Source organism: Gopherus flavomarginatus, chromosome 4 (assembly GCF_025201925.1).
Source record: "Gopherus flavomarginatus isolate rGopFla2 chromosome 4, rGopFla2.mat.asm, whole genome shotgun sequence".
NCBI classification, from domain to species: domain Eukaryota; kingdom Metazoa; phylum Chordata; order Testudines; family Testudinidae; genus Gopherus; species Gopherus flavomarginatus.
In genome coordinates, this window is record NC_066620.1 from 113487605 (window position 1) to 113513342 (window position 25738).

At 40.8% G+C, this 25738-nt stretch overlaps 1 protein-coding gene across 3 annotated transcripts in view; it reads left to right on the forward strand.

Annotated features, from left to right (window-relative positions):
* LOC127049158 (HBS1-like protein) overlaps nt 1–23338 on the forward strand; it is a 110783-nt gene extending 87445 nt beyond the window's left edge. For all 3 annotated transcript variants that reach the window (XM_050949655.1, XM_050949654.1, XM_050949653.1), the window contains 10 exons: nt 1439–1585; nt 2495–2569; nt 8098–8215; nt 8419–8487; nt 10709–10813; nt 14397–14487; nt 16530–16638; nt 17673–17773; nt 21127–21271; nt 22538–23338. In XM_050949655.1, the coding sequence (XP_050805612.1) occupies nt 1439–1585; nt 2495–2569; nt 8098–8215; nt 8419–8487; nt 10709–10813; nt 14397–14487; nt 16530–16638; nt 17673–17773; nt 21127–21271; nt 22538–22549 (972 nt within the window). In that variant the 3' untranslated portion in view covers nt 22550–23338. The remainder of the gene's footprint in view (nt 1–1438; nt 1586–2494; nt 2570–8097; nt 8216–8418; nt 8488–10708; nt 10814–14396; nt 14488–16529; nt 16639–17672; nt 17774–21126; nt 21272–22537) is intronic.
* The last annotated feature ends 2400 nt before the right edge of the window (nt 23339–25738 follow it).

Below are 25738 nucleotides of genomic sequence, written 5' to 3' on the forward strand. Positions count from 1 at the left end.
TGATATAGAGGGCCCTATGTAAAGTCTTAAAGTGCATCACAGAGGTGGATATTATCATAATTTTTCAAATGGAGAAATTGTGGCACACTGAGATTGAGTTGCCCAAAATCATATAACATGTCTGACAGATCTGCTGGCTTGTGGGGTTTTTTTATGTTGTGGGTGCTTATGCACGTTACAGAATGTCTGTGATTTTTTTTTAATTTTATCTTTTTAGGTAGAAAAGGGGATCTTTAATCTCAGAAATTTTGGAAAATGCTGCACTTTATTGTTTTCTTTAATTCTATTTAAATTATTGATTCATATTGGTGACTGTACAAGTAAGTAACATGGTGAGAATATGCAAGTCCAGATCTTCAAATGCACCAGAGCTTTGGTCTGCAGGTGATAATTAGGTGAGGCAGAGGAATCTTTAATCCTCCCTTACACTCCCTCCATTTTTAGGGCTGCCAGGGGCCATTCTAACCTTCAATGTAATTAGAGGTTTGAGTGATATTTTGCTATAGGAGATTTCTGGAGGTCTGCTCTTGGTATGCTCCCAGCACTGTCAGGAAGTGTTTATAAAGAGGTGGTGTAGAACAGACTCTGATGGCTCTACAGTAAATGGGAGTTTTGCCATTCTGAGGGAATCCCCAACTGCTGTTCTGCAAAATGCAAAGCAGCCCTATCAAAGGCCATGATCTGGTTTATAGTACACAGTGCTAATAAAATAGTTCATGCATTTTTCAGCCCCAAGTGTAATTTTTTTTTTTAGGGCAACTGTAGATATTGGGAGGGTTAAAATTTATTTGTTGTAGCTTTGGCAGTTTCGAGGTGTGGTTGGTTGGTTAAACAAGAGTCTGATATGAGTTCCCTGTAACCTAAGGGGCTGCTTAGGCATTGGCACGGCATTACAGAGTGATGAGGTATGATATGTCTCTGTGTCAATTGGTGTGTAGCTCAACTCACCTCATCTTATCCCTCTTATCACTTATGTGGGACTCTGGCTTGGACCCGGAGTTCCACACAACTGGGACTTGAACTGGGACTCTGGCTTGAACCCGGAGTTCCTGGACAGGCCTGAGAGCACAGAGAAGGCGTTGCCCTCATACCCATTCTCAGGTTAGTAGAACCCAGGCCCTTTGATACCCATTTGAAATCCACACTGGAACAGCTCTGTCAGGTAGTTTTAATAGTAGCTCCAGCTGGTTAATAGTTTTAATAAAGTTGCTGTCTCTATATTTAACCACACACTGTGGTGTACATGTCTCATTGTTTCCCTGAACACATTAGTGATCTAGAAATCAATCCTCATTCAGTTGAAGTCATGCTAATATTCTCTTGGTGAGCATAGAAGGTTGGGATGTGTTTTTGTGTGACCAGTCAGGACCATATTTATCCATAATCCATTCCTCCTCTTGTAGAAATTATTTTCCTAACCATCTTTTTTCTTACTTAGGCTGATGTGGCTATCTTGGTTGTGGATGCCAGCAGAGGGGAGTTTGAAGCAGGGTTCGAGACTGGTGGACAGACTCGAGAACATGGGTTATTGGTTCGCTCTCTTGGAGTAACACAGCTTGCAGTTGCAGTCAATAAAATGGACCAGGTACTTGCTTAATAGTTTTCTTTAGTGAACAGTCTTGCGTCCCTTCCTGTATGCCCTAAATTAAGGGGGTAGGTGTTCTGAGGCCAGAAGGTTTGTCCTTCCCTCATTCTTTACACAGTTACCAGCTCTCATAATGTCTGTGTTCAGAAAGAAAAAATTCTTCTGGAGCCTATGAACTCAGCATATCAAACAAGAAGGGGGAGATTTTCAAAAGCAACAAGGGGTAGTTAGGTGCTGAATTCCTATTGTGGTTATTTTAAATCTCCTCAAAGGGTACTCTGTAATTAATCCTGCTGAAATTTACTGGAGTAAACTTCTGTCATGGGGATTGTCACCCTGATGACAGTTGCAGAGCCACCTGGGGTGCTGGTGAGTCACTTGTAAGGCATGCTGCTGCATTTGCTCAAAAACTTGCTGTTTGTTTAATATTACCCTTATTTTACATTTTAGTTTTAATTGATTACTAAGTACATTTAATCTAAGAGAAATCCTTTTTGAGTCTGCTTTTGTTTTGCCTTTATACCTGTGTGAATTAAAAAGCAAAATCGGGGTACTGTTCATGAACAAGTTAATTTACAGTATCTTTAGACATGAAGTAGAACTGCATATTTACCCTACAACTTGTTCCAAATGGGCAAATTTCTATGCCTATACGGAGCCCCACTGAATTCAGGTACATACTACGTTGTAGAATAAAGCCCTCAATGCATCTTCTTCATAGTATGCTCTATGCTATCTTTCTCAAAATATGGAAGAAACATTATGAACATTTTATTAATTAGACTTAACCTTCGAACTGAAGTTTTCATAGAAGATCTTAGGCAAGGTACAATATAAGAGGTCAATATAATTTGTACAGAGGAATATGCCAATATCCAGTATTTTTATCAAAATGTGTTTTTATTTTAGGTCAATTGGCAACAGGAGAGATTTCAGGAAATTACCAGTAAACTTGGCCAGTTTCTTAAACAAGCTGGCTTTAAGGTAAAGTAAATTTAAGATTATGAGATTTGTAAAGGCTTGGGACCTCCTATACAGCACCCTCTTCCAACTGGATCCAGGCTTGTGCCTGCAGAGCGAGCTCCTTCCCTGGAAAAATCCTGCCTAGGATCATAACAGAATCCAAGGAGGATAGTTTTCAGTCAGATTCATCGCTGTGGGATTTTTATTTCAAGCCTTCTTAATGAAAACCGGGATCAATGCTTCACAGCCTCTTGAATGTGTGTGGGTGTGGGGTGTGTGCGTGTGTGCAAGTTGCCAGTCTTTTCCTAGGTGCAATGGGTAGGATTTAATCAACCAGCTACCAACCTCAACCAAGGGGTATACCATCCCTTATACCTTCACAGGTCTTTGGCACTTTGTTCACACCTTGCTGGTACACTGGGGCAAAGATTGGATGAGTTTTATATCAGTTTTGCCTGGGTATATCAGCAAGGTCTGGTATTTTGCTGTGCCCCCTGTGCTGAACCCATTAGTAAGTTCATGGTACATAGTAGAGTCTGAATTGTACTCCACTTGCCCTACTAGTGGGTACTTAGGCAGTGTCAGGTGTGGACAGCAAGTGTTTGGTGTCCTTCCAGCAGTCCCAGCCTCCTCCTTTAGATCTTCTTTGGAGTCTGGAAGGGATGTTTTCATCAAGACAGAATTGACAAACCACTTTTCACTTTTATACATCTTCCTTCTGGTATCGAAGAGGTCTTGTTTAGGGGAGTTACTGTAGATTGTTGCAAGATAGTACAGATTGAGAGTTAGCAAGTGCAATTTTGGGACCTTTCTCCTTTGAGAAGGAAGCAGGCTTTGGTCCTGACGTAATTACATGATGGGATGTGAGGGTGTCACGGGGTCTCCTGAGAGTCTTTTCCTGCCTCAGTAACTGCTCCAGCTGTTCTTAACCACGCCTGTACTTAATTGTACCCCTTCAGTAGGCCACAGCCAGGAGTGTTGTTTACATATTTTTCACAGAGAGTAGCTAGCTTCCTCTGTTTGCTTCTGGGGAAGGGTACAGGATTTAGCATCAGCCAGTCCTGCCTTCCTTCAGGCTCCCTACTCTCCTCCCGAGCACTTCCTTCCTGTCTGCGTATATAGTCACAGTTGCTGTGATTCCTTCCACACAATTAGCCCCTCAGCTATATCTCTACTCAGTCAATTAGCACCCTCTGCCAACTGCCTTATATATTCGCGGGGATTTGGATGACCCTGTTGTAGTGTCACAGTTCCCGGCAACTGCCCCTGTATTTCCTTTCTGTGGTCCAGCAAGGGCACCCACTTTCTGGCTTCCGGCTCTGCAGCTGGTGCCTTTCTTAGATAGAGACCCATCTGACCAGGGTATTTCCAGGCCGACAAGTTTCCTGCCTTCCCTGTGTTATTCCCAGCAAAAGACAGTCTGCCTAAGCAGGGCATGCTTTGCTTCTCTCCCCGGAGACTGTACACTGTGTATTTGCCCCAGTTATAAATCACCATACAGTTCTTTCTAACCAAGCCTATTTTATTCTTAAGGCAAAAGCACCGCAGAGAAAACGTTAAAAAACTATAAGAGCCCACGTGCATGCTAATAAGCTTACCAAAGATCGCCCTTTCCAACGTGAAGAGAAGTCCTTCAGATCCCTGCCCAGATTATTTCCTGTGGTTTCAAGTTCACCATACCCTTTGCTCTGAACAAGAACACAGTCTTACGGAGCCTAAGTAGCCAAAATCCTTAGAATCACTGAAGATTAGGGTCATCTAGTCCAACCTCCTGCTCAAAGCAGGACCAATTCCCAACTAAAGTATCCCAGCCCGGGCTTTGTCAAGCCTGACCTTCCAACTCTTTCCTAAGGATTGGGGCCTTCCATGGACCAAAAGTCGTGCACATTTACTGGATCAGAATAAAAGCCCTGAATCAGTTCACCACCAGATTATTTATCCCAACCTCCTTTCTTTGTCTGCTGGTCTCTTGAGAATCCAGTTTGAACCGTAGAAGAAACTGTGCTTAGGTAATCAGCAAGACAATGGCTCCCTTCTCCAGAATAAAGCTTTGAGAGGCTGCTTATCAGAGGAATTTTAATAGCAGCCCCCTTCTCCTAGAGACATTACATACAATCTTGCAACAACATATAAGTAATTGCATTGTTAATACCGTTGCCCACAAAGGTATTGCGTTTAATTCAGTAAGGTGAACTTAATTCTGTAAGATTTATCCAGGATATTGCATTATCTGTCACAAGGGGTATATGCATCAATGTCTTAAGCAGTGAGGTTTCTTCTTTGTGTGGTGTCTCTATGGGTGCTCCGCTGTAGGTGTGCTTGAGTCCCTGCACTGCTGATCAGAGAATTTTGGTAGCAATGTCCCTTAGGCTCGCTGTATCTCCTCATGCTGCGCTAGTTGCTGGCTAATCCCCTCAATTTCTTCTCAGCAGCCCCTGGCTAGAGGCAGAGCCATTAGCAGTCCATTAAGATTATCATTTTATTTTACATACCTATAGTTAGTCTCCTAGTTCTAGTTGTAGTCGTCTTCTCCTTTCTTATTTTATTGGAGGGAGGGAGAAAGACTTTAATTTCTTTCCTGCTTTTTATCCCCTGTCGGGGACCCTTTCCCCTAAACGGGGTGTGCCTGGTATGCCGATCTTCAAAAAAATATGTTGCTAGTAAAGAGGCAATCCCAATTGCAGACAAGCACTCTCTGTGGTCTTCCCCGAGGCAGTGAATGCACTTGCAACAAATGTGAGGTCTTTGTCAACAACTCTGGCCCAGATCTCACAAAGACAGAGAGGTCTGCCAGAAGATCATCTTCATGGAGGCAGCTCTCCCACCCAGGTTGGCTGGTAGGCATGAGTCTTCCCCACAGCCTTCTATGTCTAAGGGCTGTGGGTCGAGGAAACAGGCTGCGGACTCCTCTCATAGATCATCTAAGAAGAGAGAGGGATGTCCCCACAATGAGCGCTGAGATAACCATAAGCGATCACCATATCGCTCGGTATCTTTGGCACTTAAACCATCTTATGGGCTTGATACCGAAGATACCCATGGATCATGGAGGCCAGCAGCAACCAGTACTACTGACAAGCCCACGGACCTGATGGGCACGTGCACCAAGTCACTGGCACTGAAGGACAGGAGTAAGCACTCCTCTAAAAAGACGCTCCCAGTGTGCGAGTCCACATTGGCACTGCCAATGACGGCTTGCTTGGTACTGGAGCGACCAGTGCAGGCAAGATCCCCATCCACCACCAACTCCAGGACAATCAGTTCCAGCGGACTCCTACCATTCCAGAGACTTTCGCATGCTGAATGCACCATATTCCCCTCCTCTTGGTACTGAGACCTCTTCACCAAACACTGAAAGTATCCCCACTGCCATACCATGCCCCTCTGCCCTCTAGTGAGGGTTCAGATAGTGAGCCAGAGGAGGCAGTGTTTCAGTACTCCTCCCAAGCTCCATATGGTACTCACTGCCGATAGAGCCCATAGATATACCTGCAGATGCCCCTTTCTGCACCATCTTGATATGTCCACCCATGGGCGCCACCACCACCCCAATGGCCATATTGGAACCCCTGGGTGGTGCATTGCCAGCTTGCCTCTCAAACTTCAAGCCTTGCCTGAGAGCCTTCCAGGCATACCTCCTGCTTCAAGATATTGAGGAATAGGAAGCCAGTACCGAGAACCATATTCTTCTCCTTCTCCAGATGAAGCCATCATACTCTCCTCCACCATCTCCGACAGACAACTTTCGACCCTTCCAGAAGCTGGCAAAGAGAGTGGCAGACACTCTCAAGATACCATGGGAGGAACACCCACCATCAACTCCTTGACATTCTCCACTATACGTCCTCCTCAAAGATTACCCTCCTGATTAATGAGGCCATTTTAGACTTGGCACAGACTGTGTGGCAGAACCCAGAATCAGTGGTGCCAACCTGCAAGTGAGCAGACAAAAAATACTATGTCCCTGCTAAGGAATCTGAATTCCTATTCTCCCACCTGCCACCCAACCCCATCATTGTGGACTCCATAAACTCCCAGGGCTGACAACACCAGTCAAGGGCTACTCCCAGTCCCTTTTTGGTCAGCCACTCTACAATTTTATATTGCTGACTACCAGGCCTTCACAGCAAAATATGATTACATAAATTACTTAAAACTCAGTGACTTTATTGAAAAGATGCCAGAAGCATATGGCAACCAGTTTAAGGTCATTATCCAGGAAGACCAATCAGTGGCAAAGACATTGCTGAAGTCTGCGCTCGACACGGCGGCTAGGTCCGTCTCCATGGCTGCGGTGATGTGATGAACGTCGTGGCTTCATTTGTTGGGCTTCCCAAAAGAGGTACCCTACGTCATTCTGATTGACCCTATTTGGCTGAGACAGACTTACCTGTCACAGCTTGCATCATGCCCAATGATCTCTCTCCCGGACATTCCACACCTCCTCTTGCAGAATACTGAAAAATATTTGGGGGTCATGGTGAATAATTATCTGAACATCAGCTTCTGGTGCGATGTGGCCAAAAGGGCTACTGTGATCTTGGGATGCATAAACTGGGGAACCTCAAATAGGAGTAGAGAGGTTATTGTACCTCTGTATTTGGCACTGGTGTGACCGCTGCTGGAATACTGTGTCCATTTCTGTTGCCCACAATTCAAGAAGGATGTTGATAAATTGGAGGGAGTTCAGAGAAGAGTCAAAAGAAATGATTAAAGGATTATAACATGCCTTATAGTGATAAGCTAAGGAGCTCCATCTATTTATAGCTTAACAAAGAAAAGGGTAAGAGGTGATTTGCTTACAGTCTATAAGTACCTGCATGAGAACAGATATTTAATAATGGGCTCTTCATTCTAACAGAGAAAGATATATAATATAATCCAATGGCTGGAAGTTGAAGTTAGACAAATACATACTGTAAATAGTAAAGGTGAATAACTATTGGAACAATTTACCAGGAGCTGTAATAGATCTTCCATCACTGACCATTTTTAGATCAAGATTGGATGTGTTTCTAAAAGATTTGCTCTAGGAATTATTTTGGGGAAGGTCTATGGGCTGTGTTATACAGAAGGTCACACTGGATGATCAAAGTTGTCCCTTCTGGTCTTGGAATCTGTGAATTTATGCCATTGTGGCAAACTAGCAACCTGCGCCGGACTATTCCTGCCAGCTGAAGGGGATAGGGTTAGGGCGTTCTTCACTGAGTACAGTTGTTGATTACAGTTAATAAAGTTGCAGCCTTGCCATGTAACCTATCTTTCTGTGTTTGTCACATTGCTTTGATGTAGAGTAAATAGAAGGAAGCTGGATCAGCCAAAAAGGCTGATTGAGTGTCCATCTTAATAGAGGCTGGGTGTTATTGGGCAAAATATTTTCTTTTTCATTCCAGGGAAATGTGGAATTGTAAGCAAAGTGTCCATAAACTTAAAAACGGTTACTATACTGAAAATGTGCTCTTTGCTGCTGCATTTTCACAAAGGTACCATTTTAGAGATACACTGTATATTTATTTTAGAGAGTTTTTTTGTTTTGTTTTGTTAATTAGGAGTCCGATGTAGCTTATATCCCTACAAGTGGTCTTGGTGGTGAAAATCTAGTCACAGTCTGTCAATCAAGTGAACTCACTGAATGGTATAAGGGAAAATGTTTGTTAGAACAAATTGGTGAGTGTGCCATTCTGCTTGATTTAATATTTATTTGGTACATTGTAATGTTGTTTATGTCAAAAATGGTTTTTTTGGGGGGGAGGGAAGTGTGTGTGGGGAAATAGAATGCAATATAGTTTATTACTTAAGGGAGAAATTGTGAGATGGTCATTTTGATTACTAAATACGGAAAGTCTCAAGGTATTAATTTTTTTTTTCAGATTCTTTCAAGCCACCACAGAGATCAGTGGATAAACCATTTAGATTATGCGTGTCTGATGTTTTTAAAGGTTGGTTTTACTGAATTTTATTTGACCAATCATTTTGAAGATGTAAATAAATCTCTCACCCTCACACACACATTATATGTGTGTGTATGTATGCTGAAATAATTTTAAATTATTTTAAAATCATATTTCTTATTACTGTTAAAAATCTGACCATAAAATAAGTGTAAAAAGAGACTTCTGTTTAGGGGATTATACTTCTTTTCTGTGTGCAAAGCATGTTTATTATTGTGTATATTATTCACACTTTACTGGTAGAGAAACTGAGGTAAAAGATTGTGACTTGCTCATGGTCATATAATGAGTTGGTTGCAGAATGGGGAATAGTAATCAGGGGTCCTGGCTTCCAATCCAGTTTTTACTCCTTGAGACCATAACTAAGTGACACCGTGATCTGAGATTTAATATCCAACCTGACATAGTAACCATTAATTTATTGCCACATCATAAATTGTATTGTTTTACTGTCGAAACTTTAAGAATTTATCATATTGTTTGTATAGTGTGTACACAGTTGGAATTAGAGTGATAGTATAGTAATCTGAACATCAGGTTTAAAAAGCCAGTGAAAATGGAACCATGTTCAAATATTGGCAATGGTAGAAAAATGCAGTCCATGCAGATTGGGAGTGGGTCTTTTTCAAAGAGACCTTAAAAAAACTTAGGACCTGTCAGCTCTGCAAGAACATTGAAAATCTCACGTTAAGTACTGGAATACTAGATTAGAGTTTGTCCCAATACCTTGGCCAAAATTTCCATGAGTGTACTGAGTGGTGCATACCAGAGTAAACGTCATTACAGTGTTGCTATATGTATATAGTATGTAAAGCTAATTGAGAATCTTTATGATGAAAGGCTTTATTCTTTGCAATAACTAATTTTGCATTGAGCTTAATTTTACAGATATACTAATGAACTAAAATGAATAATTTCAAATAAACCTACTCTATAAAAATGTGCATTTGTCAAATTTATTTTTGGTGGTAATTATGGGAAATATGTCCTTGTTTACAGATATAGGGTCTGTTGTTTAAATAGTTAATATTATTATAGTTGCACGTACAGATCACACCAAGAATTTTTTCATACAAGGCTAGTTTTGAACAAACATCCAGCTTTGAAATTTGGGCTCATAGTTTTTGATTTTAGTTTTTTGTTTTTAGTTTTTTTTGTTTTTTTTCTTTTCCCTGCTCTCTCACTTTCCACACTTTTGGGGTGTTAAAATTTTTTTATCATTTGACCAACATGGTAATTCATCTATAAGTTTGCTCAAATGGAGAAGAAAAAATATCCCATTGGCACATCTGGTAATGCTTCTCTAGGTACATATGCTGGAGCACCGTACAATAATGGCAGTGAGTAGGTAGGAAAGGAGAAAGTGTTATTCTGTGCTCCCTGAATATAGCATACATACATAAAAGAAATGTTTCCAGATGCACACTGAAACTTCAGAAACTTTGTTTAAAAAGATATTTTGTCTGAAACCAAACCAAACATACCTGCATATATGCAGTCTCCATAGTTTTGGAGAAAGAACTTTGCTTCAAGTGTACCAGTAAGAGCAAGAACAGTAGCATACTGCTCACTTTTTAATAAATAACCAGTGTGAACATTCATATGATTAGAAATGCACCCACCAGTATGTAGACTTTCAAAATGAGAAATATACTTTGTAAATCCACTACTACTTTATTCATAAAAAATGCCATACTCATCCACCATTATTGTGGTACGTTTGGGTAGTAAACCAATCTTCAGCTGACTTTCTGAGTGTATAAAATATGCCAATAGAGTTTCCAGAATTTCTGGTTCATTGGACAATAAACATGCATGAATGCATGGGGGTTTATTAAGGTGTCTCAGTAAATATTTTTATCTGTAAATAGCGTTTGGCTGCTTAAAATCAAATAGGCTAATGATCTAATTCTTGTATCAAAAAGTTAAAAACTGGATTTTTATGCAACCACATCAATTTTAAAGTACAGAGTTTCTGCTCTTAGTTAAAAAAAAATCAGATCAAGGGGTTTTGGAATTAATGGTTTGTTTTCAGTATGATGTAAAACTGGTGACTTTACAAGTAATGAATACTGACTCAGCTGAGAAAAATGCTTTTTATTACATTAAAATCTGTCTACTTTGCTAATGGGTTAATTGTATATAAAAACGCACCTTACCATATAGTTAGTTGTTTTTTTATTTTAAATGATTAACATGCTTATTACAGACCAAGGATCAGGATTTTGTGTGACTGGTAAAATAGAAGCAGGCTATATTCAGACTGGAGACCGACTTCTGGCTATGCCTCCCAATGAAACTTGCACAGCAAAAGGTATAGTATTCAAAAGCTTGTTTACTTTCAGGTCAATACTGGTCTAGAAACAGTTACTGAAATGGTAACAGGTTGTCAAACTGATACTAACTGTCAAACATAACATGTGAAAGCATAAACGAATTTTAGATATGACAGTATAAATATCTGTCTTTGAAAGATATGTGAAAGTTCATATGTTTTTTCATCATTTTTACAGTGCTAGTTATTCCAAATTTGTCAGCCTCATGATTTTTTCAGTGAAAATGTGAGAGTTCTGCAGTTAATAGCTGTAAAATGTATGAAACACAAAATCGTTAGTAGTCAGATTTACTTATGAGCATTGCTATTTTTGTGTGGGTTTTAAACAGCCCTTGCAGGTAAATCTTAGCTTTTGAAGTTTATGTGCTGTAAGACATTCCTTGCTAGAGGAGGGAGGCACTTAGCAGCTCAACTGGATCCCAGGTGCTCAGTGGAGAATTGCAAATATATTTCTGCAGTCTTAAAAATTTCAAGGAACAACGCCAAATACGTTTTCTGCATTTAATTTTATTTTTTCACAATTTTCTTAATTCCTGTATCAACAAATGGAAGGGAGAATAAATTTGTGTTGAAAATAAGTTTTGTTTCAGTGTATTTTTCTGATGATGGTAAAAAGTTGCATAACTGAGGAAAATTGCTGAATATCTATTTGTGTCAACAATGAAGTGTACAGTGTTCAGCAATGGGGGAAATTAAAACCTATTTTTCTGATTTGGTCATATGAAAGAGTTGATGCTAAATTTATTATTTGTTTTGTACCACTGGCTAATGACTGAACAATTTAGCCCTCATGAAGAAAAATTCAGAATATTTGTCCACTGATATTAATATGCAAAGTAATGGCTGGTACATTTAAAAATGTTAAGCTGCAAATACTTCTCCATTACATGGAACAGAAGTGAAAAACATGACACTATTATGTGTTAGAATAAAATCTTCATACAGTTTGCAGTAGCAAAGTGCATAGATATGCCTTGCTATATATATTTAAACTAGATGAAAAATAACAATAGTTTAAAACATATGTTTATATGTGTCTTTTCTCCAGTGCACTCTGTTGCTCTGGTTCTTAGTGCAACTTAGAGTCCAAGGGAAAGTTACAGCAGTCAGAGTATGCTATATACAAGCTAAGTGCGGGGATACCCTGGCCACTTGCCTACGCATTTTGCAGGAGAGTAGGAGGTAGCACAGAAACTACTATGAGAGGTCTGCATCATCTGAAGATCTCCCATCCTATGTTGGGAAGGTCCATCTGGGGCTGGAGCATCACATAGTGGCTCAAATGTAACTGAGGATTTGGAGCCATTGTTTATTAAATGCTTACATGTAAGGAGGAGAAAATGTAATATATTTATATTTCAGTACAAACTTGAGGCATGCTATCTTGTATATGGTATGCTTACTAGCTTATCACTTCTAACAGAAAGAAAAGTCTGAACTTCATTTATCTGTGTAGGGGAGTGCCACCTGTAGGTGAAGTAATTATCAACATGGCTTAACAAAGTAGTTCCTCATGACACTGACATGCTTGAATTTGAATGACACTGTATGCCTATTCTGGAAGGGAGCAAGAGAGACAGATTTGCAAACGAAGAAATACAGTTTGGTACATGTTAACATGAAATGTTTTTTGTTTAAATTGTTGTGATCTGCAGGGAAACAGACCTAGGTCTGTGGGTGCGTGCAGTATTTATAAAATGAAAACTTTTCCTAACACTTATCTATCTTCTGATCAATATAATTCATTTAAAAGTCATGATGAATTTTTTATTCTCACCCATAACTCTACACCAGTGGTCACCAACTAGTCAATCGCAATCGACTGATTGATCCTAGAGATCTCCCAGGTGATCGCGATCTCTGGCTGTGCAGTGTGGCTGCTTCCGGAAGCAACCAGTGCAGCCCCACAGCCCTGCCGGCGGGGGGGTAGGGGTCTCCCTCCATGCGCTTGTCCTGCCTGCAGACACCGTCCCCGCAGCTCCCATTGGCCGGGAAAGCTGTGAGATCAGTGCTTGCAGAGAGGGGCAGCGCGCAGAGCCATGTGCCCCCTGCCTGTCCCCCAGGGGGCCAGAGAGGTGCGTTGGCCCCTTCCGGAAGTGGTGTGGGACTAGGGTAGGCAGAGAGCCTGCCTTAGCCTTGCTGCACCTGCCACTGCCTGGGAGCTGCCGGATGTAAGTGCTGTCCAGCAGGAGGCAGGGCCTGCTCTACTGTTTTCGCCGCCCCAAGCAGCGTGCCGAATTGCTGCCGCAGATGGCAGGGGCAGTCCATCTGTCGTTAGTGCAGCATGTGCGTGTCCGCGATGGCAGCTTCTGTCTTCAGCTGGAAGACAGAAGCTGCGCTGCTGCAGACAGCTGAAAATTGAAGCTGCCACCAAATTTGCTGCCTCTGCGGAAACACATGTGCCGCCCTAACGGCACACGGACTGCCCCCACCATCTGTGGTGGCAATTCGGCATGCTCCTTGGGGGCAAAAACACATGGACCACCGCCCCTTGCAGATTGCTGTCCCAAGCACCTGCTTGGAATGCTGGTGCCTGGAGCCGGCCCTGGCAGGAGGCCGCACCTCAACCCTCATCCCTGAGTTCCCTCTTGGAGCCAGCACCCCATACTGCCTCCTGCACCCCAAACCCTCTCCTGTACCCCAAGCCCTACCCTGAACCCCCTCCCGGAGCCAGTAACCCATACCCCCTTCTTCACCACGAACCCCCACTTACACCTCAAGCCCCAGCCTGGAGCTCCCTCCTAGAGCCAGCACCCTACACCCCCTCCTGTACCCCAACACTCTGCCCCAGCCCAGAGCCTCCTCTTGCACCCCTCACTGTCTCCCAAACCCCAACCCTCTACCTGAACCTGCTGAAAGTGAATGAGGGCAGGGGAAAGTGAGTGATTGTGGGGTGGGTGGTGAGCAGAGCGGGGCTTTGGGAAAGGAGTGGGCCTCAGGGAAGAGGAAGGGTAGATTCTGGGTTGCCCTTAGGTTCAAAAAGTGATCTTGGGTGTAAAAAGGTTGGAGACCACTGGTCTACACCCAGGAGTGTATACATCACAGACAGAATAGAATACCTATTTAAATGCTTTCTAATAGATAACCTGATGCTGCAATCCAAAGTCATTTGTTGCATTCTTCTATGACGGAGAGAGAGAGAGAGAGAGAGCGCTAACCCACTTAGGGTAAATGAAAGTTGCCACTAGAGCCTTTAAGGAACATGAAAGGTGGTGTAAAATATGCATGTGCATCAGCGGATGGGTGGGGCAAGCACTGTGGTATTAGTGCACAGTAGTATTTTCGAGACCGCATCATCTGCGCTGTGTGACTGGCAGCAGGTCCACTCCCATGACTTAGACAAAGCCATATTAATATACAGGGTGGAGTAAAAGCAATTAGTCCTGACAGAAAAAAATTGTTTCCTCTATGCTTTTAGTCAAAAGCTTTTACTCTCAGCCCATTCATATTGAAAACTGATGAGTAATGGTTGATGAAGCACAAATGGCCCAAACAGAGCTGTTTGTTTGTAGCTCAGAACCTAGGTACTTCACTGTGTGGTTCTGTTCTTACTCATTTCCAGGAATCACACTGCATGATGAACTAGTTGATTGGGCTGCAGCAGGAGATCACGTTAGTCTCACTTTGACCGGCATGGATATCATCAAAATCAAGTGAGTCCAAATCTGAGTTTCAGTGTAAGCAACGGTTTGTTTTTAATGAAATACCTTTTAACTACTACACTTTACAGTCAGCGGTTTACTTGAAGAATGATTTGGTTACCAGGATATTTAAAACCAAAGTGATGCATATCACCTGGCCTGCATGTACAAACGTTGGAAACATCTGCTGCATGTGCAACGGCAACCTCAGAAGAACAGTGTTAGTGTTCGTGATTAATTCACCCTAATACTGGCAGAAGTGATTGTAAAAGCCTTTTGCTTATGCGTCCCATTCTTGGAATCTTAAAACACACATCTTAATTGCTAAATGGAACTTCAGAGACTACTCTAATATTATATTTAGAATTTAGATGATAATATAAAAGATTTACCAAGAATTCACCAAACTGTAAATCATTCAGACAACAAAGCATGTCTAAATTGCTAGCACATACAAATCTTGTACTAGTAACTAAAAATGGCCAAACTATTTGTAGTGAACAATTCATTCAATAAATTTAGCCCCTTATTCTGTTTCTAAATTATTGAGAAACAGATGTCAATTTTTTAAATAAATTGATTGATCTAAGCTTACTTAATAAATGTTTTTTTATAAGTATATTTCAGCCTACTCATTTCTAACAATGTGTTTGCCACAACTGTTGCAATGAGTATTGGCTATTTGTAAATTGCTATTCATGCAACATAGTTGGTAACATAATTCATATGGCTTCTTTTCTGCTTCTGGGTCAGACAGCCAAACTCACATGGATCTTTCAGGTTGGCTGACTAAACACTTCTAGCCTCTATATTTGTGCACATTTATACTTTGTTTCTGAAAGGAAAGAGGACAGTTCCTTTGATTTCCATCACTGCAATGGTTATATTCCCTTGAAAAGTCCTCGTGCTGTTGTCAAATGGAGTTAGTGTGGGATTTGTGCTGTCCATGTTCTGTAGGTTGTTTGTCTTGGGTGATGTACATTTTTGGGAAGTAGAGGTCCTTAAGTTTTAGATATATTGAAATTGTTGGTATTTTGTTCTGTCCAATTCCTAGGGCATGGCTGCGTTGCCCAGACCCTTTGACCAAAGTTGTTTTTATGGTCTTGTTTAAAAGGGTACAACTGATGTAATTGTTGTATGTTTTTGTGTTAGTGGAGATCTGGTTAATATTGAGTGACACAGGCATTGCTCACCTTATCTCCCTTTGCCCACAAAAATATGGTTTCTTGATTTAACACTACCAGTTGCTCCTCTTAGATTCAATATAGTTCTCTTATGAAGGTGGATTTATATTTTATAACTGAACATAGTGCTGATGAAAGTTGTGAGGTTTGACAATGCTGCAGATGGAAGCCCTCAAGCCACAGAACAGGTAAATAATAGGCAGCAGCACTGCAAATTTACCCATCCCATCTTGGCGAGAGATGACCTCTGGGTGACATGCTAATTTATTCTCCTGAGTGTCTCTTCTCACCAAATGTCATTTCAGAAGAATTTCAGCAGTGGAGGTACTTGTCCATTTGGATCTTGCCATAATTCTTTGTGCTCATCCACAAAACAGCTTTTATATCCTGTAGTATGCATTTGACTGGGTGCTTTAATAGTGTGACGTTTTCTTTTCTCATAGAGCAGGGGTAGGCAACCTTTGGCACATGTGCCAAAGGCAGCACGCGAGCTGATTTTCAGTGGCACTCACGCTGCCTGGGGCCTGGCCTCCGGTCCGGAGAGATCTGCATTTTAATTTAATTTTAAATGAAGCTTCTTAAACATTTAAAAAACCTTATTTACTTTACATACAACAATAGTTTAGTTATATATTATAGACTTATAGAAAAAGACTTTCTAAAAACATTAAAATGTATTACTGGCATGGGAAACCTTAAATTAGAGTGAATAAATGAAGACTCGGCACACCACTTCTGAAAGGTTGCCAACCTCTGACATAGAGCATATTAATGTGTCACTTCTTTTACGTAGTGTTTACTTCAAAATACACTGCTTATCACTTTTCCAATGTGCTATCCGAATATTTGTCTTTTTTCCTCCTCTTGTAGTGTTGGCTGTATATTTTGTGGTCTCAAGGAACCCATCAAAGCCTGCACTCGTTTCAGAGCTCGAGTCCTCATCTTTAATATTGATGTCCCCATTACTAAAGGATTCCCTGTAAGTCTTGAAATATTCTTCTCTTTGAATGTTCTGATTTTCTTTCTAGATGGCTCAGTATTCTTGTTGATAAAAACGAATTTCATACTCAAGGGGAGGAAAAACTTTAGTCAACAAAATTGCGAAATCAGTGGCATTCTCTTGAAATTCTAGATTCTAGTTTAAAGAGGATGCAGAGTTATGGCTTTGGAGGCAGATGCCTGTGCCTGCTGATTTCTGATATGTTGATATGCCCTGTTCAGAGAATGTGGGGGTTACACCCACTGGTTTCAGCCAGGCTTGTCATTAATAAGACAATATATGAGTGACTGTAGAAATTTACCTGGCAGTAAATTACCTAAAAATCACAGTACCTGCCACAGGACTGCACTGATGTGGTAGGGTTCAAAAATGAATAGTAACTGAAAAACTTAGAGTGAATGAAGTATTTACTGTAATGTGTAAAAGTATAACCTGTAAGAGAGATCTAGCAGTCATGTCCACAAAGATCCCATAAAATCCAGGATATGGCTCCCCAGGAGATAAGCTCTGACTGAAAGAACAGTGTTTGTCTACATTATAATCTGAGGTGCCATTGCAGCAAGCACAGACACACGTGAGTTAGCTTGGATCTAGCTAGCTTGAGTAACAGTAGCAGTGTAGCCGTAGCAGTATGGCTTGTATAAGTCTGCTATACTCAAGAGGCTATCCCTTGCTTACACTGCTTCATGGCTATTGTTACTTGAGCTACTGCTGGCTCAAGTATGTCTACATGTGCTGCAGTGAGAGGGTTTGTGATCATGAGGTACAAATGCTTCACTGAGGAATGTCCATAAGTAAAGCAAGGGATTTTATACTGATTCCAGCATGCCAGCATGTGTGCTACTACTGGGCCAGTCCTTTATTTTGGCATGTGCATCAGTAGACAGAATTTTTCAGAAGTCAAACTTGAGACCTTGAGGATCTTTCAGGCTCTTAAAATGTAGGTAGGTGTAAATATAGAATTTTAAAATGTAGGTTACTAACTGAAAAAAAGTAAACTATTTTTATTTTAGGTACTTTTACACTATCAAACCGTAAGTGAGCCTGCCACTATTAGACGATTATTGAGTATCCTTCACAAGAGTACTGGCGAAGTTACAAAGAAAAAACCTAAGTAAGTATTTGTGAGGTGGACATTAATTACAATAGAAATTTGACAGATTCAAATTGGTTAATATAAAACAAATTGGATCGTATTATTACTGAACAAATTCTGTTTAAAGATAAAGTAATATACTTACATATTGTATACTGCTTTTCATCTGTAGAGCTCAAAGCACTTTATAAAGCAAGGTAAGTATCTTTATCCTTGTTTTACAGATACTAAGGCACAGAGAAGTGAATTGACTTGCCCAGTGTCACACAACAGCTCATTAGCAGAGTCGGAAATAAAACAAGGATTCCCTGATTCCCACCTCAGTGCCCTGTTCATTAGACCATGCTCCTGTAGTTTTACTTCCTGAAACAGGATAGAGTCTATAGCAGGGGTAGGCGACCTATGGCATGCGTGCCAAAGGTGGCACACAAGCTGATTTTCAGTGGCACTCACACTGCCTGGGTCCTCGCCACCAGTCCAGGGGCTCTGTGTTTTAATTTGTTTAAATTAAGCTTCTTAAACATTTTAAAAACCTTATTTACTTTATATACAACAATAGTTTAGTTATATATTATAGACTTATAGAAAGAGACCTTCTAAAAACATTTAAATGTATTACTGTCATGCGAAACCTTAAATTAGAGTGAATAAATGAAGACTTGGCACACTATTTCTGAAAGATTGCCAACCCCTGGTCTATAGTATGGCTTTGGATACTGGTTGATTAAAGCCAAACTCTGGTTGACATATTGTTGCATGGCTGTGACATCACCAGTGGACCTCTCACTGAAAAGAAATGCAGAGGAAATCCTGAATCCCCCCCAAAAATCTGTGTTTTGTCTCTAGAAAAGAGATGACATTGATGCCCCTCAGTATTATGCACTGTTCTCTCTGTCTCACGCTGATTTTTTTTTTTCTGCTAAGCAGAGATAGGCTGACTCACTACTTGGTTGGGTGACCACTAGGGGAAAAATGGAGGTGATGGTGATTCAGTAGAGGCCACTCATCTGTCTAAAGCAGTATTAAATCAGTGTTCCAGCTTGGCAGTATTGTCATTCGCATGAGACTTAAAACTGAGATCCTACTGCTTGTGGTAATTAAAGATCCCTTGATCTTTCGAAAGAGTAGCATTATTAGCCTTGGTGCTTAACCAATGTCCCTCTTGGGTAATTACATTCTGCTTGATTGAATTTAAAAATCCAACCTGTAGTTTCAGTTGGACACAACATTTTTCTCTTTTTGCCCTAAGCTGTTGTGTGGTAGTACTGTGTACTGTTAAACAGTTGTTTCATGTTATTCCGCACATTGAAGTATTTAATTTCTGTAATTTCTAATGTCTGTAACACACTTTGACATGCACCTAGATGAAAAATGCTATGTAAATGGAACATCATTAATTATTAACAGCAATTTAGAAAGAGACTGCACATCTAGCTGGTGGAAAAAATTATCTACAGTGTGTGGCATTTAGTAATAGCAGAAAAAGTTGGGAGAGAGCTTTTAAGAGTTACATTTTATTTCAGAACATGAATAGATGAAGCAATATTTAAGTAATCTGAAAGGAAAATGCACAGAGAGTTCTTAGTTCAGCTGGAGTTTACAAAAATTCTCTAACTAGAATTGTCTGCTTTAAAAGGGACAATTTCATAAAGCTGAAAACAATTTATTAGCAAAATCAGTTGGGAGAAATAATTTAAACAGAAAAATATGATTGATAATTGGGAGTTATTTAGCAAGCAGCTACTAAAATCAGCAGGTCCAGATAACTTGCATACAAGAGTTTTAAAAGAGCTGGCTTAGGAGCTCTCTGAACCATTAATGCTGATTTTCAATAAGTATTGGACTGCTGGGGAAGTTCCAGAGAACTGAAAGAAAGCTTAATATTTTGCCACTATTTAAAAAGAGGAAATGGGATGACCTTGGTAATTATAGGTCTGTTATCCTGACTTCAGTCCTGGCTGAAATAATGGCATGGTTGATACAGGACTTGATAAATAAAGAATTAAAGGAGACTAATATAACTAATTGCAATCAGCATGGTTTATGGAAAACAGATCCTGTCAAACTAACTTGCTATATTTATTCAGTAAGAACGTAAGTTTGGTTGATAATGACAATAATGTTGATGTAATATATGTAGACTTCTGTAAGGCATTTAACTTGGTTCCACATGACATTTTGATTGAGAAACTAGATTTATACAAAATCAACATGGTATACATTAACTGGATTAAAGCATGGTTAACTGATAGGTCTCAAAATGTAATTGTAAATGGGGAATCATAATCAAGCAGATGTGTTTCTAATAGAGTCCTACAGGGATTGGTTCTTAGCCCAACACTATTTAATATTTTTATCAGTAACCTGGAAGAAAAGACAAAATCATCACTGATAAAGCTTGTGGATGACACAAAATTTGAGGGAGTGGCAAATAATGAAGAGGACAGGTTACCAATCAAATGCAATCTGGATGGCGTGGTAAACTGGGTGCAAGCAAACAATATGCATTTTAGTACAGCCGAATGTACACTCATAATGTCTAGGAACAAAGAATACGGGTCATACTTACAGGATGGAGTTCTCTATCCTAGGAAGCCATGGCTCTGAAAAAATCTTGGGAGTTAGGGTGAGTAATCAGCTGAACATGAGCTTCCATTGCAATGTTGTGACCAAAAAGGCTACTGCTATCCCTGGATGTATAAACAGAGGAATAGTGAGTAGGACTAGGAAGGTTGTATTACTGCTATATTTGGCACTGGTGTGACTGCTGCTGGAATACTGTATTCAGTTCTACTATCCACAATGCAAGAAAGATATTAATTGTACAGGGTTCAGAGAAGAACCATGAGAACGATTAAAGGATTGGAAAACATGCCTTATAGTGATAGACGCAAGGTGCTCAATCTATTTTACTTAGCAAAGTGAAGGTTGGGAGTGACTTGATCACAGTCTGTAAGTACCGAAGTGGGGAACAGAAATTTGATAAGAGAAGGTTCTTCAGTCCAATAAAGAAAGGTATGACAAGATCCAGTGGCTGGAAGTTGAAGCTAGACAAATTCAGACTAGAAATATGACACAAATCTTTAACAGTGAGGGCAATTAACCATTGGAACAATTTTCCAAGGGGGATAGTGGATTTTCTGTCACTCAGAATTTTTAAATGAAGATTGTATGTTTTTCTAAAAGATACAATGACAGTGACCACATGAGGTCACACTCAATTATCATAGTAGTCCCTGCTGGCCTTATAATATATTAATCTATAGGTTGCAGTTGGATTAAATTTTATATCTGATGACAGATGTTTCATTATTATTTTATAGATATATTGATAGATATAAAAATTGGATGTTTTAATATTTTATTTGCAGGGTCCTGACTAAAGGACAGAATGCTTTAATAGAACTACAAACACAAAGGCCTGTTGCCCTGGAATTGTACAAAGACTTTAAAGAACTTGGAAGGTTTATGTTACGCTACAGCGGATCCACTATTGCTGCAGGAGTTGTCACAGAGGTACGATGCTTTTGTAACAGACTTTCTAGAATGTTGATTATGGAGAGGTGGCAGCTTCTCCATAATAAAGGTTTGAAGTCAGCTTCCATGACAGAGCCCTATTTTATCAGCCCTATTACTATGGATTGGAAAATTAATTTGATTTGAAAATTGTCAGATGTACTGTGAAAACAAAGGAGAACATTTCTGCAAAGTTTTGAGGAATATTTGTCTAACTGTTTTCTTTGAATTACAGGTCATTAAACGAAAAGAACCATGGTTTGAAATTTTAAAATCTCTCTTCTTCATATCACTCCAACTAAAAATAGGCTTATTACCATCCCTTCAAAGTTTCCATATAGACAAACTTCCCTAAAAACTTTTCCCCCAGTGATGTTTAAAGAAAATAGGTTGCAATTAAGCAACGTTGTTAATTTTTGTTGCCAGTAGCTTTAGGCCCAGTCCTGAATTTAAAGGGCTTGTAAATCGAATCCTGCTCCCACTGATATTTGTAAGCATTTTCTGCTGTTAACTTCAAAAGATGCAGGGATAGGCACTTAGCGCATGCGTAAAGGCTTTTTGCCTTCTGTTATCAGGATTGCACCTTTGAAAATATAAAGATTCTTCTAAACTGACAGGTAAAGTCATCTTTTTTGAGGCCTGTGTTTTTGGATCTGTAGAACTGGAGTTCTAGTTCCAGCTGTGTTTAGTGTGTTATGGAAAGGTGGTGGTATCATCCCACTTTTATACAGAAGCCCATGGTTTAATAATTTGTCAGTAACAGAGCCTGAATTAGAACTCTTCTCTCTATGCTTAAAACAAATTCCCAGAGCTCATGAGGCTTTGTGAACTATGTTACAAAGGTGTCTTAACATACTTTCTTGTTACAGTTTACACAGGACTCTGAGCTGGGGCCATGATCTTATAAATCACTTGCACACATTTAACTTAACTATTGTGAGGAGTCTCATCAGGACTCCTTATACTACTAAAGTTAAACACATGCCTAAGTGCCTGTAGGCTGGGGCCTAAATAAGCTTGTGGCTTGTTAGGCTCTTCTTTGGAAATAACTTTTTGTAGGACTCAGTGTTGTTTCAAAGAATCTCATAGAAAATTCAGACTACTATCACTGAAAACGTATCGATAGATAATCTATTAAATGTATATGTTATGTATCCATTATGACCCTTTTTTGTGGTCTGTTGTTTTTTGCTGTAGTATTTTCATTTGTGTTGTTTTTTTTTATGAAGTGACAAGAAAACCTACTGCTTCTTTTCTTCTTTTTAGATTAAAGAATGACAGTGGTGCTAAGGCTTCCATGACCCAACCAAAATGCAATCAGCCATCCAAACTGCTTTCCGAATCCAGTTACTTCAGTTGAAGGAACTAAGTGCAATTAAATTAAAAAAAGAAAAAAATTTAAATCCACATTGGACATTTAGTGAACTTTTTATCAGTCTCTGCCTACTGGGAAACAAAATGCCAACTGACATGGAAATGCTAATGTTGCACAATCTCATTTCAAAAATTTCTGTATTTCTCTGTGTGAAATTCACCCCACATTTGCAGCTCACAGAGCTTTATGGAAACTTGATTGGAAAGATGCATTAGAAGAAAAGATTGTTTCATGATGATTCACCATCTTTCTACTTCCAGCCATAGACTGTTTACATTTTTTTTCTTTGATTTGCTCATTGCTGCACATTAATCCAGAAAGTAACTTAATTGGTCTAATATATTTTAAGGTTTGAGATGGATGCATTTTCAGGGAAAAAATAACCATTTCCTTCAATTTCAGAGAATGGTATGTAGTGTCAGCCACAAGATTATTTCTCTCATCCCAAAATTTATTTAAAAAAGAAAGTTTAATTTCATGTGTAGTGGAAGCTGTGCCAACAATGACTAATTTTATTTTTGAAGTATAAAAATATAATAAAGTAGCCTGGTCTAAGCATAATATGTTTTGCCTCCTTCAAACCATATTATTTAATTTAAACCCTTGCTAAATTCCATTAAACTGAGTGTAATTTTTAGGACAAAATGCTTCTATGTAAACATTATAAAATAAAACTAGAAACTGCATACTTAGCATATGAGAGTATGTCTTCACTGCAGAGTTAGTCCAGGCTCTTACTTGCACATAGCACCAACACGCCCCCATCATCAGAAAAACCCACTGATCTGATTTTAGTGGTTCTTTCAACACGAGCATCCTGTCCTGGGGTACACGCTATAGCTTGAATGCTGTTTTCAGTTGGGCTGGTAACCTGCTTATTTTGGAGTGAGGATGCATGCTAAACCACTCTAGTGCTGGTAGTCCTTCAGTGTCTTCCCACAATTCACCCTGTGTGCCCTGAAGAGCAGGCAAGTTGTCCCACTGTTCATTGGGCCCAGAGCGACTAAGCTTGCTGCATCACAAAGAGCCGTGGGATATGACCCCAGAAGTCCTAGCAAGTGCAGGACACAGTAACTTGGGTAGGACTTTGCAGTGCGACTGTTCCAGGCCATGGCTACACTTGCAGGTATGCAGCGCTGGGAGTTAAAGCTGTCTTCGTACAGCTGTGTAGGGAAAGCGCTGGAGTGTGGCCACATTTGCAGCATTTGCAGCGTGTTTGGGAGTGGTGCATTATGGGCAGCTATCCCACAGAGCACCTCGTCCCATTTTGCGCCGTGGGTTGTGGGAGGGTGCGAGTCATTCTGCTTCCTGTCCCAGTGCCGCGTGATGCATTGCTTCACATCCCAGCAATCCCTTTTTTTCCATCTGTTTAGCGCTATCTTGACTCTCAGCGGTTTCTGCGCTGCATGATTTCTGTGGGAAATGAAGCCCGAACTGCTGAGGAGTGTGCTGACGAGTCTCGCCAGCACATCACGTTTGGCAGTTGAGCGATGCCTTAAGATACAAAGTGATGAGGAGTCTGACGATGATAGCGAGTCGCCTGACGCGTATGGCGCTAAATTGCTTCTGGCATTCATGGAAATGTTCAGCACTGTGGAATGCCGCTTTTGGGCTTGGGAAACAAGCACTGAGTGGTGGGATCACGTCGTCATGGAAGTCTGGGATGACGAGCAGTGGCTGCAGAACTTTCGGATGAGAAAAGCCACTTTCATGGGACTGTGTGCTGAGCTCGCCCCCACCCTGCGGCACATGAGATTGAGAGCTGCCCTGCTGATGGAGAAGTGGGTGGCTATTGCAGTCTGGAAGCTGGCAACTCCAGACAGCTACCGATCGGTTGGGAACCAGTTTGGAGTGGGAAAGTTGACCGTTGGAATCATTTTAATGCAAGTTTGCAGGGCCATTAATGGCATCCTGCTAAGAAGAACTGTGACTCTGGGGAACGTGCAGGACATTGTGGATGGCTTTGCACAAATGGGTTTCCCTAACTGTGGAGGGGCGATAGATGGGATGCATATTCCTATTCTGGCACCACCCCACCTAGCATCCGAGTACGTTAATCGGAAGGGGTATTTCTCTATGGTTCTCCAGGCACTTGTGGATCACCGTGGGCTTTTCATTGACATTAACACAGGCTGGCCTGGAAAGGTGCATGATGCACGCATCTTTCAGAACACTGGCCTGTTCAGGAAGCTGCAGGCTGGGACTTTTTTCCCAGACCGGAAGATCACAGTAGAGGACGTTGAAATGCCCATTGTGATCCTTGGAGACCCCGCTTACCCGTTAATGCCTTGGCTCATGAAACTGTATACAGGGAAGCTTGACAGAAGCAAGGATCGGTTCAACTACAGGCTGAGCCGGTGCCGAATGCCTGTGGGAGTGTGCTTTTGGCCGTTTAAAGGGGCCCTGGCAATCTCTGTATTGGAAGCTAGACTTGGGGGAAAGCAGCATCCCTGCAGTTATATCTGCATGCTGTACTCTCCATAATATTTGTGAAGGGAAGGATGAAAGATTCAGTCAGGAATGGACCTCCGAGGTTCAACGCCTGGAGGCTGAATTTGCGCAGCCAGAGAGCAGGGCTACTAGAAAGGCCCAACACAGGGCTTCAAGGATTAGGGATGCCTTGAGGGAAGAATTTGAGGCTGAAAACCAACAGTGATGTTTGGTGCCTTGCACAGGAGTGAAGTACAGTGGTTACAATGGTGGTAGGAATCTGTTTTTCCTCAGCTGATTTGCAATATCTGTTTCTTTCCTGGGCTAAGGTATCTTTGACTTTCTGCAATAATAAAGACTGTTTTCAAAGCCAAGAATTCATTTGCTGAAAAGAAAATAACTTTCTTGACAGACACACAACATTTTGGGAACCTAAAAGGGCAGGGGGGTGTGGTGGGGAACTGTACAGTCACAAGTTTGAATATGTCCTGTCTATAGTGCTGTGCAATGACTGCTGCACTTCAGGATGCCTATATTGCATGGTGATGGGGATTGAGTGCAGAGGGTAAGGGTCGTCATTCTCAGGGCCGGTTGGTGAATGTACAGGTGTTGGGGGCAGCTGGTGGTGGTAAGAACCTGGATGCTGGGGAAGGGGGTTTTGT